Consider the following 17,309-nt stretch of genomic DNA (forward strand, 5'->3'; position numbering starts at 1 on the left):
GGCCGCTGGTTGGTGTACTGTCCCTTTAAGGGCCGCTGGTTGGTGTACTGTCCCTTTAAGGGCCGCTGGTTGGTGTACTGTCCCTTTAAGGGCCGCTGGTTGGTGTACTGTCCCTTTTAGGGCCGCTGGTTGGTGTACTGTCCCTTTAAGGGCTGCTGGTTGGTGTACTGTCCCTTTAAAGGCCGCTGGTTGGTGTACTGTCCCTTTAAGGGCCGCTGGTTGGTGTACTGTCCCTTTAAGGGCCGCTGCCCCCTGCAGCGGCGTCACTGCGCAGAAGAGTTTGAACCAGAAAGCGGAGTGACCTTCCTCCGCTCTCAGTCTGAGAGGGGCAGCACTGCAGCAAGAACCGGTCTCCGCTCCGACACTCCCCCCGCTACAGCCTCAGACATGAACAACAACTTAGTCGGAGATGAAGTCGGGTAAGATCCATTTAAATAAGCCTTTCCGCTGCGGAGCTGCACTGGAACTTATAACCAGCGTGCTCTCTCTCATCTGACAGCTAACGCTAGCTAGCGGCTAAGCTAGCTCCAGTAACTTAGCTAGCCCAAGGAAAGACGGGCAGAAAAAGTGAAAGTAGGCATGAAAGTAGCTGAGTTGTTACTGTTATTGTTAAAGGGGAAATGCACCATGTTTGTCCATGAGTGTTGCCGCTTTGGCTTGTCAAGATAGTGTGTGGAAGTGTAGTTACTTATTTCAGTGTTTCTAGTTAGCATCTGGGCTAGCTGTAGCTAGCGCTGGCCAGCGGAGCGAAAGTCTCTTGTTGACTTGGCCGCTGCGAGGAGGACATTTAGCGGGCACTGCTGCAGGATGGAGCATCCTCTGCTCCAACCCTCCACGCTGCTCTCAGCCAATGCATTAAGATCTACATCTTCTGCATTAAGAGATCTGAACCATTAATCTGCTCGCTAGCTGGTTTGATAATAGTGCCGCTTATTAAACTGCCCGTTAAACTTGCAGTTCTGCAGCCAGCATCCGAGTCCAGCGGTCCGCATGCAGGCAGCCGCTCTCCGGGCGCTCTGCCCCGGCTCCTGGTTTGGATCCTACCCCGGTTTTAAGTGTTGGAGGCTGGATCCGCTGGCTGCTGCGGCTCCTGGAGTCAGTTTTCCAGCGGAGAGCGTTAGCTTGCTAGACGCCACGGCTCTGTCCCGGGGTGACTTACGTGGCAGGAGGTTCATAAAAGACCGTTATTGTGGAGGCCATGCATGCAGAAAATCAGCCAGTATTAGAGGAGCAATGTGACATGCAACGACCAGGTCTGGACCTGAATATGACTCACAGCAAACACGCATTTAAACTGAAGCTGTGTGTGTGTGTGTGTGTGTGTGTGTGTGTGTGTGTGTGTGTGTGTGTGTGTGTGTGTGTGTGTCTCCCCACTGCACCAGGTTTGGTGGCAGCATTGCCTCATGTTGTGTAATATCTGTGTACTTAGCTGTTCAGTCAGCTGTAGCGTTGTTAAAGCTCTGAAACTGTGCTGTCAATCTTCTCCTGTCTGTGTTTTTACTGTTTTAAAGGCCTCTGCACAAAAAAAAGACTCCATGCTTTTTTCTTTCCTTTTCTTTGTGACTTGTATTCCAGTTTCTCGTTCACTCTGGTTCAGTGTGGTGATCAATGACTGACCTAATGGTCATTTATCTGCTCTTTTCAGGAAACTTTTTGTGGGTGGATTGGACTGGAGCACCACACAAGGTAAATCACGCTTTCTTTTTTAACCTGTGAAGGCTCAGTCACTTAATGCACACAGTGTTAGGGTTAATTAAGAGGAATTTGTCAAGGTGACACTGGTGTAGCTGCGTGGATTTGTTGTCAGACTGGAGGATTCTAGCTTGGAGTTTGAATCAAGGTTGAATGAACTCTTTCGAGATTGTCAGGTCATGTTTAGCTTTGAAATACAGTTGGGACATATTATAGATAATATGAGTATTTTTACTCCTTCCGAAATGCCAAAATTGATATCAGTATGTTATGTTTTGCGTGACAGTTAATGATTTCATACAAGAATTAAAATAATAAAATAATTACAAACATAGTGATGATGGTCCAGCAGACTGCAGGAATGTCCTGCTTATTTAATCTGTCGTTGCTTTATTTAAATTATTCTTTCACCATATTATGTTTATTCTAGCATCATACTGTAACAGTAACTACAAATAATGTAAATGTATGATAATATTGATGTACTAATATGACATGGATTGGATAATTTAACACTGCTGATGCATATTAATGTTTTAATTGACTGGGACTGACTAATAGCCACATTCTCCAATTAGTATTCATTCAAAGGGTTTTGAAGTTGTAGATATCTGCAAATATTTAGGGAACAACAATAGATGCCGAACTGTCATCAATGTTGTGTATAAGAAAGATCTTCAGCTTCTGTGTCTCACACATAAACAGAGTCGGTGTAAAGCGGAAAAACATAAATTGATCCTCTTCTGCCGCTGCCTGGTGGAGAGCATTTTAACCTTCTGTTCTATTGGCTGATATAATTCAAAGTCAATGAATAGTGTACAATCATTAGAGAGGTATAACATCCCTTATGAAGTGCTTATGACTAGTTACCATCAGACAGGTGTAGATATAGAGTACCAGCTGGACTCGTAAATAAAATAACAAAACCTCCGTGTGAGGATGCTGCTCCATTTAATCTCAATATTGTCAGTGGTATTATAGTTGACTGATGATGAATTTCCCAAATGATAAATACCTTAATCTATAGATAATCTCTTATCTCTTGCATCTTACAATGCAATACTACAGCGCTGCAGAAAATGCCATATTGGTGCAGCTGTATGGTTTATTTTTTGAGTCCCTAGTTTTGATCCTGATATAGATAATTTAATTTCTTGATAGTGATATCGCACACATTTATTTCTTATTTCTGTATACTCCTGTGTGGTTTAAACACTTTACAAATGAAACGCTGCAGAGTATAAATTTAGTGCAAAGTGAACATACGAGTTTCAGTTAAATTATAGAGAAAATGTAATAATGTTTTCAGTTTAAGACTGACCATGTTTACATGCATGCAAACAAATACAAATTGATCAGATTGACAGGATAGTTTGATTTACCTACACTGGGATATTCCTGTAAGCAAAATTTTTCAGTGTTTGCACACAAGAGTTTACCAATAAAGCTGAAGAAATGATTAAATGAAGAAAATCCTGCACACCGATGTTGGAAAACACTGCTCACAATTTACGTTAATCCACAGAGAGAACCCTGTTTTGAGCTGTTTGCACTGTAGTTGTATGAGTTTAAAGGTTGGAGAAACTTGTGTCTTGAAGGTTGCTTGTTTGTAAATCACATTGAACTGATTGGTAATATATGTGTGAAGCAAAAACAAAACGACAATATTCAAATGATATTGCCTCAAAACATTTAGCATGATATTTTCTGACAAACTTGAGTAAGTGTATGCTTTTAATTGAGTTAGACAGCGCAAATATGTATCACAATATCATCACAATAAGATTCCACTGAAAGATAAATGATCCCATTTAATTATTAACCAGCCCGACATCGGTGCAGCTATACGGTTTATTCTTTGAGTCTGTAGATTTCATTAAATTATTCCAAGAAGTCTCTTCCAGACTGTGTTGGAGTCTATTTGTGGCCACTGTGTTTCTTTATTAATGTAGTTTTTCTGTGTTTGGAATATGTCATTGGGATTTCTTTATTTTCTGCCTTTTTTATTGATGTTCACTTGCAAATTCTGTTGGTGGAGAATCTCCAGTCTACATTGAGTGTACGTATACATGCCAGTCCTCGGAGATGGCCTCGTTTGTCTAAAGCCCTTTATTGCTCATGCTCGGTTGACCACTGTGTAAGGCTCACTGTGTTAACATGGCTGCTAACATGAAGAAGTGAACTACAGCGCTGCTTAACTCTGAGCTGGTTTCCCTCTCTGATGCCTCGGGGCTTCCCAGCAATGAGAAAAGTGATTACGATGACTCTAAAGTGTCTCCTCATTTGTTCAAACTTGCACGCCTTGCTGCTGTGGGGCGTGTGCGGGCGTTACAGTAGTTGGGTTTACATTTGGTGCTATTTAACATGACAGTGTGCCAGTGCTTTGTTTGCTCTCTAGGGAAGGCCAATATGTGACTAGACTCTAAGTGTTTGTATTAAAAACGAAGGAAGAGTTCCTAATATTCTGATATAAAGACACAACCACGCTCACTGGTTAACTTCTAGTGTTCCCCGTTTCATTTCATGGATCTTTTTTCTCCTCACACCTGTTTTGGTGCAGGTTGAATTGCTGAAATGATTTTCTTAGTTTCATTTATCATCATAAAAGCATGAGTTCTAGAAATCTTGACTGCACTTCTTCAAGATGCAAACTGGGCTGAGTTATATCTTCAATAATTATCCCACATTTGCAGAATTTTTGTATGTTTCTGTGCTTAATTCTTTTTAATGAAGCACCACTGTTATGTAATGTCTTTCTTTCTTTTCTCAGAGACACTTAGAAACTACTTCTCACAATATGGGGAAGTAGTAGATTGTGTCATCATGAAGGACAAAACTACAAATCAGTCGCGAGGCTTCGGCTTTGTCAAATTCAAAGACCCCAATTGTGTACGGACAGTGCTGGAGACAAAGCCGCACAATCTTGATGGAAGAAATGTGAGTATTTTAAATCAAAGGAGCATATAGTCAAATCAACCTGAGTAATCTGCCTGCGCTTTGTGTGAGCAATGTGAAAAACCTCACACTGTGTTTCACCATCCAGAGGAGCTGGAAGTTATTCAAGGAGAAGCTCAGTTAGTTGTTCTTGCCTGCAGACATTAGTACAGACGATGCACTTTGCAAAAATTTGACATTTGTTTGCCCAACAAGACATACCTGTTTAAAGTCAAATTAGCAGAATTGGCCCTCAAACCTGAACTTCTCTTCAATGACTGAAGCAGTTGTTAATCTTTTTTTTTCCGCATTAATGCTTCCCTACTGTCAGCTCACCATGAGTGACATATTGCCACCTTTGTTCTGTCAAAGGAGGCGGAGAAGGGCATAAAATTATATTGGCTGCATATTCAAATTAATGTCAGAACATACGTTACACGTGTCAGTATGCTGTAATGTATTCAGTGAGGAAGAACATTTCAAGGTGCCTTTATTTGGGCTAATGTCAAACGTTTTCTCTCTCTCTCCGTCTCTCTCTCTCTCTCTCTCTCTCTCTCTCTCTCTCTCTGCTGTCAGATTGACCCGAAGCCATGCACTCCCAGAGGAATGCAACCTGAAAAGTCTCGAACCAAGGAGGGCTGGGTAAGAGGAATCTGATTTCTATTGGGAAAGCTAGGCTAGGTGTTTCTCCTGGAGTAGCCGTCAGTCTCTCCATCCTCCTCCTCCTCCTCCTGAGGTTGGACTCTTTATAGGCCATGAGGAGACCTTGAGCTTCATTTATAAAAGCAGTCTGACCTTGACTTACATTTTGTTTCTCAAAGAGTGCAATTTAAGAAAAACCCTCAAAGTTCAAAGCTTGAAAGTGCCTTTCATTAATAATATTCCTATTGTAAATGAACATTTCAATACTTTTTTTTATTTTTATAATGAATTGTCCATAAACCTGGTGTCTTTGCAAAGCTGCAGATGAAGCTTATGCTTAACTAATGTAATTGGTATTGTTCTGTTTGTAGAAATGGAACCTTCAATTAACTACTTTTTTTTTTTTTTTTTTTCCGGTTGCTATTCACTTATTTTGAAGCATTTTTTTCATTTATTTTGTACATTTCATGGTTTAAATTCAAATGAAAGTATACTAATGCTAAAATACTTGTCTCAAATGTTAGGTATATGTATTAATGTCAATTTGTGAGAGAGATTCTGTTTCCAGAATGAAATGTAAATAAATTTACAAGAAAAAACAGCTGCATAAGATTTTCGTTTTTTTGTAATTCCTATTTTTATACATTTATGGCTCTTAAAAAAAACTGCAGGATATTTTGAGGAGAACTTTTAACCTAATGTCCACAATGGCATTGTCTATGCAAAAATGCAAAAAAAAAGAAGTGCCCAGACATGGGAATGAAAATCACTTTCTAGCCACTTTTTCCTGGTTCACCTTATGTCCTAACTGTAGCAACTTCAATTCAGCAAGTGCAAACATCAGTGCCGAGGGTCTGATCCTGGACTGCCCAAACTCCATCAACAGACTTTCTGTTGTTGGTTTTACTCTATACTGGATTTGAGATGCTAGAGCCGCTAACCTCAGGTCCATCTCATCCTGCTGAAGCCTCCTAATTTAATATTAAGCTAATTCTTGTCTTATTTGTGGTCTGATCAACGGAGGAATAACCTTCATACCTTTGAGAAGAAGCTAGAAATTAGTTTTGATAAATGATGGAAGCATTACAGCATCTATGACTTGTATCAACCTCTAGTTGTGATCAAGGGACTGAAACAATGACAGGAGGTATTTGGTGGAGTTAACCTGCCTGGTAGTGACGCATGATATACATGTAACAGAGTCATAGGCCTGTATCACCACGCTATAGATTAGGAATTATTTTTTTCTCTTTATATATTTTTTATTGGAAATTAGCATTCATAAGCATCAGTACAAGACATAACTTATTCCACAGCTGTTTTCCACATTTTTGTTTTTTAAAGAGTACATTAGAACAAAGAACCACAAAAGAAAAATAAATACAAAACAAAACAAAAAACATAGTAGGGAGGCAAAAAAGCAGAGAAACAGAAACATTAACAATTATAAAAATATTTAAAAAAAATGAAAAAATAAAAAAATATTTTAAAAAATACCTTAATAAAATAAATGAAAATTGGATGCCTCAGATCAACTCAGTTGGGGTATATATATACACATTATAAACACAATTGTGTATGACTTTTTTTTATTTTTATTTTTTTTATTAAATTAAGCACTTCTCTTTTTTTGAGAAAGAAAAGATTTTTTGCCTTCTTAGATGAAATATGTTGTTCCCTACCTGTCCCCCCATTCCCTCAGTGAATGAAAGAAAACATGGTAGAATTAGAGATTTTTTTTATATGTCCCATATTTGGCTGTAAGCATAAATTTTGAGTCAGAGGCTTTTATAAATGAGGCCCTTCGTCTCCTGCTTGAAACTCCTTTCAGTGACTTTTAAGTAGCTGCTTCTGAGTGTTTTAGTAAAAAAGCAGAAGATGTAGTTGTTAAAAATCATTGTAGTAAGCAGCAGCCTCTAGCCTTTGCAGCATGAGTGCAGCAGAGTAATGGTGAAATGCTTCGTGGCTGAGAGAGAGAGAGAGAGAGAGAGAGAGAGAGAGAGAGAGAGAGAGAGAGAGAGAGAGGGAAGCTGTGCTCTCTGATCTGTGGAGACTAGTGTTTGCATTGACATGACATGTTAGGAATAATACCCCAGGGCAAGAGGAGAACCTAATTTCTTCTGCACTGTCTGAATAGATGATGGCCAACTGGCCCCTTCCCTGACTGATCCTTTAACTGATAATAACAATAACATTGAAATCCATACACTCCCTGTTTTCTTTCAGAAGGGCAGCAAAGCTGATAGCAATAAATCAAAGAAGATATTTGTAGGTGGAATCCCCCATAACTGCGGCGAGCCTGAACTCAGGGACTATTTCAATAGATTCGGAGTGGTGAGTATTGCCAAGTGCATTATGCAGTTCATATCGTCATTAAAGGAACACTCCACCGTTTTTTCATATTAAAACATGTTATTCGGTCAAGTAAGACGAGTTGATACAGACCTCTTGCGTCTCAATGCGTGCACTCAATCGCTCTGGCGCGTGGCGCCACTTGGCTAGCACTTAGCTTAGCCCAGTTCATTCATTAGGATCCAAACAGATGGACAGTTAGAAGCGACCAAACTCCTCCACGTTTTCCCTATTTAAATACAGCTACACGAGTAGTTAAACGACCAAGTATGGCGACACAAAATAAAACGTGGCGCTTTTCGAAGCGGATAAAAAGGAGAACTATAATGTATGGCGGAATAGCACTTGGGAGCACTTCAACTCGGCGCAGTAATATCATCACTCCTGAGGGGAGAAGATTTTTCAGGAGTGATGATACTTGGTCGTTTAACTACTGGTGTAGCTGTATTTAAATAGGGAAAACGTGGAGGAGTTTGGTCGCTTCTAACTGTCCATCTGTTTGGATCCTAATGAATGAACTGGGCTAAGCTAAGTGCTAGCCAAGTGGCGCCGCGCGCCAGGGCGATTGAGTGCACGCATTGAGACGCAAGAGGTCTGTATCAACTCGTCTTACTTGACCGAATAACATGTTTTAATATGAAAAAACGGTGGAGTGTTCCTTTAAGACTGCTTGAATGGATGTGACATTGAACAGGGTCAATACTACAATATCTTTTTTTTTTAATTTACTGGGATGGGATGGGACGATTAATTTTCTGTTCAAATTGAGGCAGAATATTTAATTGGAGTAAGAATGGACCCTGCCTGGTTTTCTAAATGGAGCCACTGTTTCCCTTTGTCCCATTCAAGGTCACAGAGGTGGTAATGATCTATGATGCGGAGAAGCAGAGGCCCCGAGGTAAAAGCTGATCCTGTTTTTTTTCTCCCCTCTCCATACCTTACCATCTTAAATCTCATGACAAACTATTCCGGCCCAAAGAGAGAAAGCCCATTCAGCCCCATTCAGACATTCAGTTCAATTTAAACACTGCACCCATAGCAGGAGTTTTATGTGTAAGGGAAGATTCACAATAAAACACCAAAGCATGTTGGATAAAACCTCGTACAAAGCCTCCACAGCGTACAATCAAATGGAAAATCTGACTTGACATTTCTAGAGGTGGAAGGAAAAGCTCAGTGTGATGCGAAACACACCGCTCTCCTGTGAAATACATGAAATTCTTAAACGGCTATTAAGGCTGTACATTCAGTTTATAAACGTGTGCAACGTCCCATGTATGCAATATGCCCACATAATGGTAAATAGCACCTTAAAACCTCTTCATAGCCTTTGTTAAACACCCAAATTGGAAAATTGTGTCAGAATTTGCAGCTGTGATTGGGACTGATGCAGTGTCCTTCATGACCTTCATGTGTAACAACATGAGTCTGTCCTATAAACACATTTCTACTCTGTTAAATAGGCAGAGCAAGGACAGAATTATCTTAAAAGCCTTTAGTTGAGAATATTGTTTAAAACAACAACCAGTTTTGACCTCACAGGGTTTTTATCAGTGCAAAAAAATTCTCAAGAGCACCTGAAGGTTTTCTGCACTTACTACATGTGAAGCTGTCTGAGCACTTTGTCTGCTTATTATTCTTGTTGGGGTAATTATGATAACTAAACAGAGCTAATTGTGCAGTGAAGGCCCCCATAAATGTTATGAAACCCCTGAGGAAGATGAGTCTGATTCAAACAGCTCAGTGATGCGTTCAGTGTGTCTGTAAGAAGAATATCTAGGTTTCAGTCCACCAGCATCTGATGTGTTTAAGATTAAAACAATAGTTTTTGCTTCATGTAATTATTCCTCCTGTTCATAATTGCTGTTTAAAGATACCTTCTGTGAGAGAGAGGGGAAAAAATCTCCAGTCCTCATTTAAAATGTATTCAGGTGATTGTTTGCTAATATGAGGCTTCAGCAGCCTGACAGGTAAATTCACACACTGAAGCTGCACAAATAAGAGAAAAAGAACTGCACTGCCACACTAATAGGACCTCAGTGCTTCTGTGTTACTTGCACATATTGAAATGAGGTAATATGCATACATTTGGTGCAAATGTGGTCTCTTTCTATGCAAATGAGTCTCATTGCAAAAAGAGTTCAATTCACAAAGATCAGTGCTAATAACCACACGCAGTCACAGTGAAATTATTATTATTTGCGTCTTCAGAGACGAGTTCTCTCTGTCACATTTAAAGTCCCTGGCTAATGTTTTTCTTTTTCTCTCTGCCATTGTTCTGCCTACTGTGTTCTTGGCTCAGAGGCAACATTGCAATCACACAATACTTTATGGGCACTGTAATATCTTTAGCACAATATTGTTTGTGAATCAGACCTTGAGACGGAGCAGATAGTAGTTAGAACTGATGCACAATTCATGATGCTAGCAGCAGCTGCAGTCCATTCTTTGTGAATTCATCTGTGAGTCTTCTAAAGGCATGTCATAATACCCTGCAACATGATAGGAAAGCAACTAGTAATGTGCAGGATGAACAGGAAGGATAATTACAGAAAGCAAAACCTGTTTCATTGTTCAGACCTGACTTGGGGAAAAATGGTAAAACTAAACTTTTAAGGAAACAAATGGTGAAATTAGCTGGTGGACATTTTTAGCACATTTGTGCTGTTTGTTTTGTGGACAACTGGCCGAATATAAATATGATGTTACTTCACATCTAAATAGTTGCAGTTCTAGTTATAAATAGGGCTTATATGTAGGGCTAAGAACAGCTTTTCCCCCAAACAATTAAATTGCTTGTCCAACCAACAGTCCATTTTCAGTGAATTTTGTCATGTTTGCTTAAAATAACAATTTCAATGAGTAATCAGTTAAAATAAAAACTGACAAGAAGAATGTTTTGAGCTATTAAAACCCCTCTGAACCCCAAAACTTGCTGGTGAGTTTAAAAGACAGGTTTTCTTCTTAAAAATCACCATAATTACATAATTTATCATAACCAGAAACTGAACTGAACTGTGAAAATGAAATAATGGTAATTCATATTATTTACTATAATAAAATATTGTAAATACATTGGTAACACTTTACAATAACCAACTAAATAATGTTTATAGATGGTTTATAAACCAATGATTAACCATTTACAAAGTGCTTTACATATTTAATCGTTAATTGTTTTCAACTAATTTCTTAAAGGTATATGAATCATTTCAAAATCATAAACAGACTTAATATGGAGTTAAAAATATTAAAATGGGTGCAACTAAAACTATTTATAAACAATTTAATTATAATTTAATTGTTTGTTAATGGTAAAGTAACTATAAACTTACATTAATAGACATATTTATAAATTAATATACATCTATTTGCCATTTATACATGATTAAGTTAGTTAAACATTAATAAATTATGTATTTACCATTCTAAATGGTCTATAAACAGTTTATAAATGATGATTAAACATTAATAAACTCTGTTTACCGTTTATAAATGATGGTTATTGTAAAGTGTTACCAATACATTTTATTCCAATTTTACATTTTGTACAAAAAATGTTTCTTTTCTAAAGATTTTTGGTATAACAACTGTGTTTTAATGCACAAAAGACATTTTTAAGTTCTCCCTACTTCTAGCCATGACCGTCCTGTTTCCATAGAGGTGCAGGACTTATAATAATAATAATAATAATAATAATTTTAATAGGATATATTGCACTGAAAAACAAGTCTACAGTGAGTTAAATGTGACAGTTCAGAGAGTTAAAGATAATAAGACATTAGTCCAAGTGGGAATTGCCAGTTTGTCCCAACAGTAGCCTCTATAAAGCAGAATTCAATACAGCTAAAAGATGCATCGTATTTTAAAGTATCTCTTCTAAAACATTTTAGAAGTTCAGCCTCTGACTGAAAGGATGTCAGGGTCTGTGGAAAGGAGATCACTAACTGAGGAAGAAAAGGAAGGCTGCAGGAAAGTAGGTGCTCTAAAAACTAGTGTCCTTTACCACAACATGCAGCTGGCATATTGAGAACAGTTTGAGCATTGAAAGGAGGGTTTGCACCTCCAAGAGCCCGAACGCTGAAGCTGAATGTTACATTGTTATCAGCAGAACAATAGGACCACTTTAAAATGTTTCACCTAGGGCTGGGCCATATGGCCCTAAAAGAATATCACCATATTTCAGGCTATTTTTGCGATAATGATATTCTTGACGATATTACCAAATACTTTTTTTTTAGCCTGTATAAATAAATAAAAATCTAAAATGTAGTTTGAAGTGCAAATCTCAACAGTTGCTAAATACTAAAAAATGTACTCTTGACTCTAGAGTATGAGAAAATAATAAAAAAAATAACCATTTAGGGCTTCCGGGGGCATATTTTAATGAGATTTTGTAAAGGACAATAAAGGTTATTGTATGTTTTATTTAAGGCATCTTATTTTGACAGTCTTCTTGTAAGTTCTGTGGTGGATTCTCTAAACACACTGTGCTCTTATTTTGAAAGCTGCATGTGTTAAGCGACAGGGAGTAAGTAGCTTTTTGTGATTAAAACAACTTTTTTTTTCCATATATATCTTTATTGGGTTGTCAGGACATAATACATATTCAATCAGAAAAGGTACAATTCACCCATTTTTCCCCCTTTTAGAACAACCCCCCGCCCCCCGAACCAGAGAGTTACATTCACATAAAATAAGCAAAAAACAATAAATAGTAATGATAATGAGAAAATACAACTCTCTCCCCCTCAAAGAAGAACAGGAGGGGTGAACGGTAGCCAAATAAACAATAATAAAAAAATAAAAATAAAAATATACATACATACATATGCATACACATAAAACCAAACAAATAATAATAATACTAAATAAATAAATAAAATAAAAAGGGACATTTAGAGGAGATATACAGAATGCTTGGAAAAAACAAACAAAAAATAGCTATAACAATTTGTATATGTTGTGCCTAGAGTTTGACCACCAAATCAGTATACTAAAAACAATTACTGGCCATTTAAAATGATTAAAACAACTTTAACCACAACATCAAGAAGTAGGAATGTTATATATCATGATATGCATTTTTTTTAACCATAAAAAAAAATATTATCGTGAACGATACGATATGGAACACCCCCTAGTTTCACTTTGCTATTTCAAAAGTTTCTCTTACCTCTTCCCTGAAGAGTTTGTCCATTAATCATCCATCCAATCCAATCCACTTTATTTGTTTCGTACATTTAAACAACACAAACGTCTCCAAAGTGCTGTACATAAAATCAACAACAAAACAAACAATTCCATATACCAATCAGCAATAAATAATAAGTGTATCAATCTAAAATGATGCTATAAATAAAACAATACAATCAAACAGATAAACATAGTAAAACAAAATAAAAGACGTAGTTAAAAGTAGTAAAAGAAATAAAAGACAGAGAGGACCACAAAACTCACGCAGTGTTAAAAAGCCAAGGAATAAAACACTTAATAATTAATCAATAATTAATCATGAATGTATCTAAATTCTGTGGTGGATTCTCTTAACACACTGTGCTCTTATTTTGAAAGCTGCATGTGTTTAGCGACAGGGAGTAAGTAGCTTTTTGTGATTAAAACAACTTTAAAAACTACATCAAGAAGTAGGAATGTTGCCAATATCATGATATGCATTTTTTTTAACCATAAAAATAAAATATTATCGTGAACGATACGATATGGCACACCCCTAGTTTCACTTTGCTATTTCAAAAGTTTCTCTTACCTCTTCCCTGAAGAGTTTGTCCATTAATCATAAATGTATCATGATTTTCTGACATGTGGCGACACTTTTAGCGTGGAGGCCTCAGTGGGAATCAGTGTTGGTGTCAGACTTCCAGATATTTCATCTGTTTGTCCTACATAGCAATGATGCAGTGGCCACTGACCCACAACATGTATTACTGCTCTCATTCATTCTCTGTTGGGAGAAACCCAGAATAGTTTGTCATTGGAATTTAACATGATGTATTGCACCAGTAACAACCATTACATAGTCTTTAATAGTATAAACAGTTTCTTTTACTAAAACCATTAGCCTCTTAACGTTGGAATAAGTTTTCTTTACCTTGATTTAGACATAATTAATACCTGTATCTTAAATGGTGTAGTATGTGTTTTCCCATATGTAGAAAGTTAAGTATTTTTGTAAGTAAGCCCTTTCTATTTTTCTTTCTTCTGTCCCCCTTCTCCTTGTGAATGGTTTGAATGTGATTAACGGTGTCTCTTAAGATTTGTCTTTTCTCCTTTAGGTTACTGTGCATTGACTGGTAGCACAGAGGTACAGGCCAAATGTAAAAGCACACAAATTCTTTACTTGGTCAAAATGGGGTGTGTACAAAGTTTTATCAAATTGTGAAATCGCCTGAAGGATTCTTGCTGATTGGGGAGAACGAGTTTGAGGATTTACCTCCAGGTTATTTGATTATTTCTTTCTAGAAACATAAACAATGCATAACTATCTATATCAACACATAAACATTTAAAAGACAAATTAAAAATACACAAATTAGACACTAAAATCAGATCATTTTGCAACAACATAATGAAAGATTTTCAGAATCTACCAGTTATTTCTCAGATTCATAAAATTAATTGTTTGGCATCTAAAATCAGCAAATTGTGAATTTATTTTTTTATGAAAATTACACAGAGCCCATGGTGATGTTTACAAATACCAGGTTTTGTCAACAAAGATATTCAATTTACAATAGAAAAACAAAGAAAAGAAAATCTTATTCAATGAGCCGAAAACCAGTGATTCATTTTTGTCTTTAAAAAAATTACTTAAATGATTGATTATCAAAAGAGTTCTATAAATTATATCAGATAATTTCCCAGTTCTATGTCTAGATGCTTAGTAATTACAGTCCAGGAAAATAATGGAGTCTGAAAGGCTTATTCAGAGTCCTCCCTCATTTAAACAAATAAAAATATGACAGTATTACTCATCAAAAATGAAACAAACCAACGACGAACAAAAAACAAGCACAAAGAATATCAATATACAAAAAACATACAAGCAGGCATAAACTGTATTAAAAACAAAAGAGATAGATAGAAAACACGAAAACGAACCAACTTTTATATAAAAACGTTATTAAGCAAGTCAAGTCAAAGTTTATTTATAGAGCAAATTTAAAAACAACCTCAGGTGACCAAAGTGCTGTACAGTTATTAAAATAGAATAAATCATACACAACTGGATATAAATAAAAACAATAAAAAGAATAAAATACTAAAAACAGTAAAACAATAAAATAAAATGGAATAAAATAGTAATAAAAACTCAATCCAAAACAGAGTTAGAGATAAAAAAGACAAATAAAAGGGTAAAAAAGTAAAAAAGCCAAGGATTCTTGCCTAGCTGGGACAGAAGTCATCGTTTCCTGTCTTCAGACGCTTTAAAAAAACTTCTGTTTTATCTGTAGCTGAAATATTATTTTTTAAATTTTAATTTGAGTGTTACCAAGATATGTCAAAGTCTTTAAAGTGTCAACTTGGTTTTAAATTTAGCTGAAGGACGGGTCATTGACAGATGTTATTAATAGATAGATCATGAGCCTGGGGAATGCCTGGCGTGCTACGAGAGGTCTCTAAAATCTCGTAGGACGTTTAATTGGATCCAGGTTAGGTCCCCAAGTAGAGATGTGCTCACAACCCAGTTCTGCCATCGCAGAAAGTTAATCAAATAGAAAGTAGATCACTGCAGCTGCTAGCACGCTGCAGAACTTCTGTTACGGATCGTCAGCCCAGATGTCGGACCAAAAAGTTATCGTTGTTGTTGATGAACTTTGTATTTCCCCCCATGAAAAAAAAACTCTTGATCAAAATCAGCGGCTCGGCACTTTGGGAAAACCGTCTGTGGCCTATATCTTTGTGTTACCGTTGTGAGCAATACTTTAATTGTCCATTTTAGGCTTATCCCGGTTGACTCAAAAGTAAAATACTGAATTTGGGAAAGCTCGGAGAAAGCTTTAGGCATTCTACAGTTTGTGTTTCTCCATGTTTTTGTGATGCATTAACAATGGCTGCTGCGAGTGTGTGCTCCACAGCAATATACCAAGGGACAGATCAAGGTGGGGTTTGGATGAAACAGCATGAAGTAACAAAATGTGGTTCAATTGGCATTAATCGATGTTAAAGGGTGGAGCCTTTTAACCTTTTTATTTTTGTGTGTGTCATTTCACATTAAATCAAACGCTGCACTCATCATTCTTCATGTTTAGCAGTTAAGCAGTCATGTATTCTGCCCTACAAAGTCTAACTGCAGTAACTACACAAAGGGTAAAACTGAGAAAATCTGCTTAAAAGTTTTTTAACTGGCCAGCCAAATTGGTTATGGGCAGATAAGTGATATGACACGTATTTCTACATGTACTGATGATGTAATTTTAATGTTAAAAAAATCATGATTTATTTGACCTTTGACCCCAAAAATGTAGTTAATGCACTCTGGTTTTGCTGTAAAAGGTTCTAATAGCAATGAGTGCAGTAACTACAATGTAGCTTTTATATTTTGTTTTCAGTGAATAAACATTTTGAAACTGATTTTGTTATCAGTGTATTTAAGTTTTTAACAGCTCTATTCAAAGATTTTAGACTTAATATTATAAAGTAATGTTATATTTTATTCTTAGTATAATTTGATCTCACATTTTTACTTCATCACCATTAATTTCCCTTTCAAATAAACTCATCATTTCTATTGTTTTTATGTTTAAATTAGTTTATATATCCAAAGCAGACCGTGGTAAGTGCAATTACTGCTTGGTTTTGAGTTGGATTTTGTGTAATTATTTCTCTGAAATAAACCAAAAATTGAAATCTAAGACTTTGTCACAAGATAAAACAGACATCACGGAGTTCATTTTTAGTTATAACTCAATTTCAACCAAAAATGTAGTTACTGCAGTTAGACTTTGTAGGGCAGTATTGTTATCTTCAATATTTCACTGCACAGTAAAGAGAAAAGTTTCCTTCAATCCCCCAGGCTTTAGTCTTGGATTTGTGTTGCTCTGCAAGTCTGCGACCTCATCCGAACCCCAGGAGCCTCTTGCTCAGTCTTGACGGATCCTCACTCTGCTGAAGCCCAATACTGTTCTTCATCTTGTGTTGTCACAACCCCCCTGCTACCTTGATTCACTCTTGGTCGTTGGCTAGGTTTTGGATTTATTACTTTCGAGGCCGAACAATCAGTGGACCAGGCTGTCAACATGCATTTTCACGACATCATGGGCAAAAAAGTGTGTAGTTGTAGTTTTATTTTACCCTTAAGACCAAACAGAGGCTTGGGCGACAGAGTGAGAATTATAAATATGATGCTGTTTTATTTGCTCATTTTTTTTAAGCGGCTTCCCATCAGTGACCGCAGCATCATATCGGCACAAAGTTAACATCCTAAAATCATCAGGCCACTAATTATTTACTCATATTGTTATTATTTAGATTATATTTTGCTGTAAAACACACTTATTGCTTTGATTTATAGTTTCTGGAGGCACAGCGATCCTTTACTAATGCTGTTATAATACAGTTTCTATAGTCGCCTAAGGCTTTGTTTAAATCGACCACTCCTTTAGGATGTCTGAAGTGAATTAGATTATACTTCAATTAATACATTTGCATTATTTTCTGTTTATTGATAT

General features: G+C 36.8%; 1 protein-coding gene across 4 annotated transcripts in view; it reads left to right on the forward strand.

The window, feature by feature from the left end:
• The first annotated feature begins 285 nt into the window (after positions 1-285).
• Positions 286-17,309, forward strand: part of dazap1 (DAZ associated protein 1) — a 42,747-nt gene continuing 25,723 nt past the window's right edge. For all 4 annotated transcript variants that reach the window (XM_059341396.1, XM_059341398.1, XM_059341397.1 and 1 more), the window contains exons 1-7: positions 286-419; positions 1,646-1,686; positions 4,463-4,629; positions 5,203-5,268; positions 7,495-7,602; positions 8,470-8,518; positions 16,825-16,907. In XM_059341396.1, the coding sequence (XP_059197379.1) occupies positions 388-419; positions 1,646-1,686; positions 4,463-4,629; positions 5,203-5,268; positions 7,495-7,602; positions 8,470-8,518; positions 16,825-16,907 (546 nt within the window). In that variant the 5' untranslated portion in view covers positions 286-387. The remainder of the gene's footprint in view (positions 420-1,645; positions 1,687-4,462; positions 4,630-5,202; positions 5,269-7,494; positions 7,603-8,469; positions 8,519-16,824; positions 16,908-17,309) is intronic.

The sequence above is a fragment of the Centropristis striata genome, chromosome 9 (assembly GCF_030273125.1).
Source record: "Centropristis striata isolate RG_2023a ecotype Rhode Island chromosome 9, C.striata_1.0, whole genome shotgun sequence".
NCBI lineage: Eukaryota > Metazoa > Chordata > Actinopteri > Perciformes > Serranidae > Centropristis > Centropristis striata.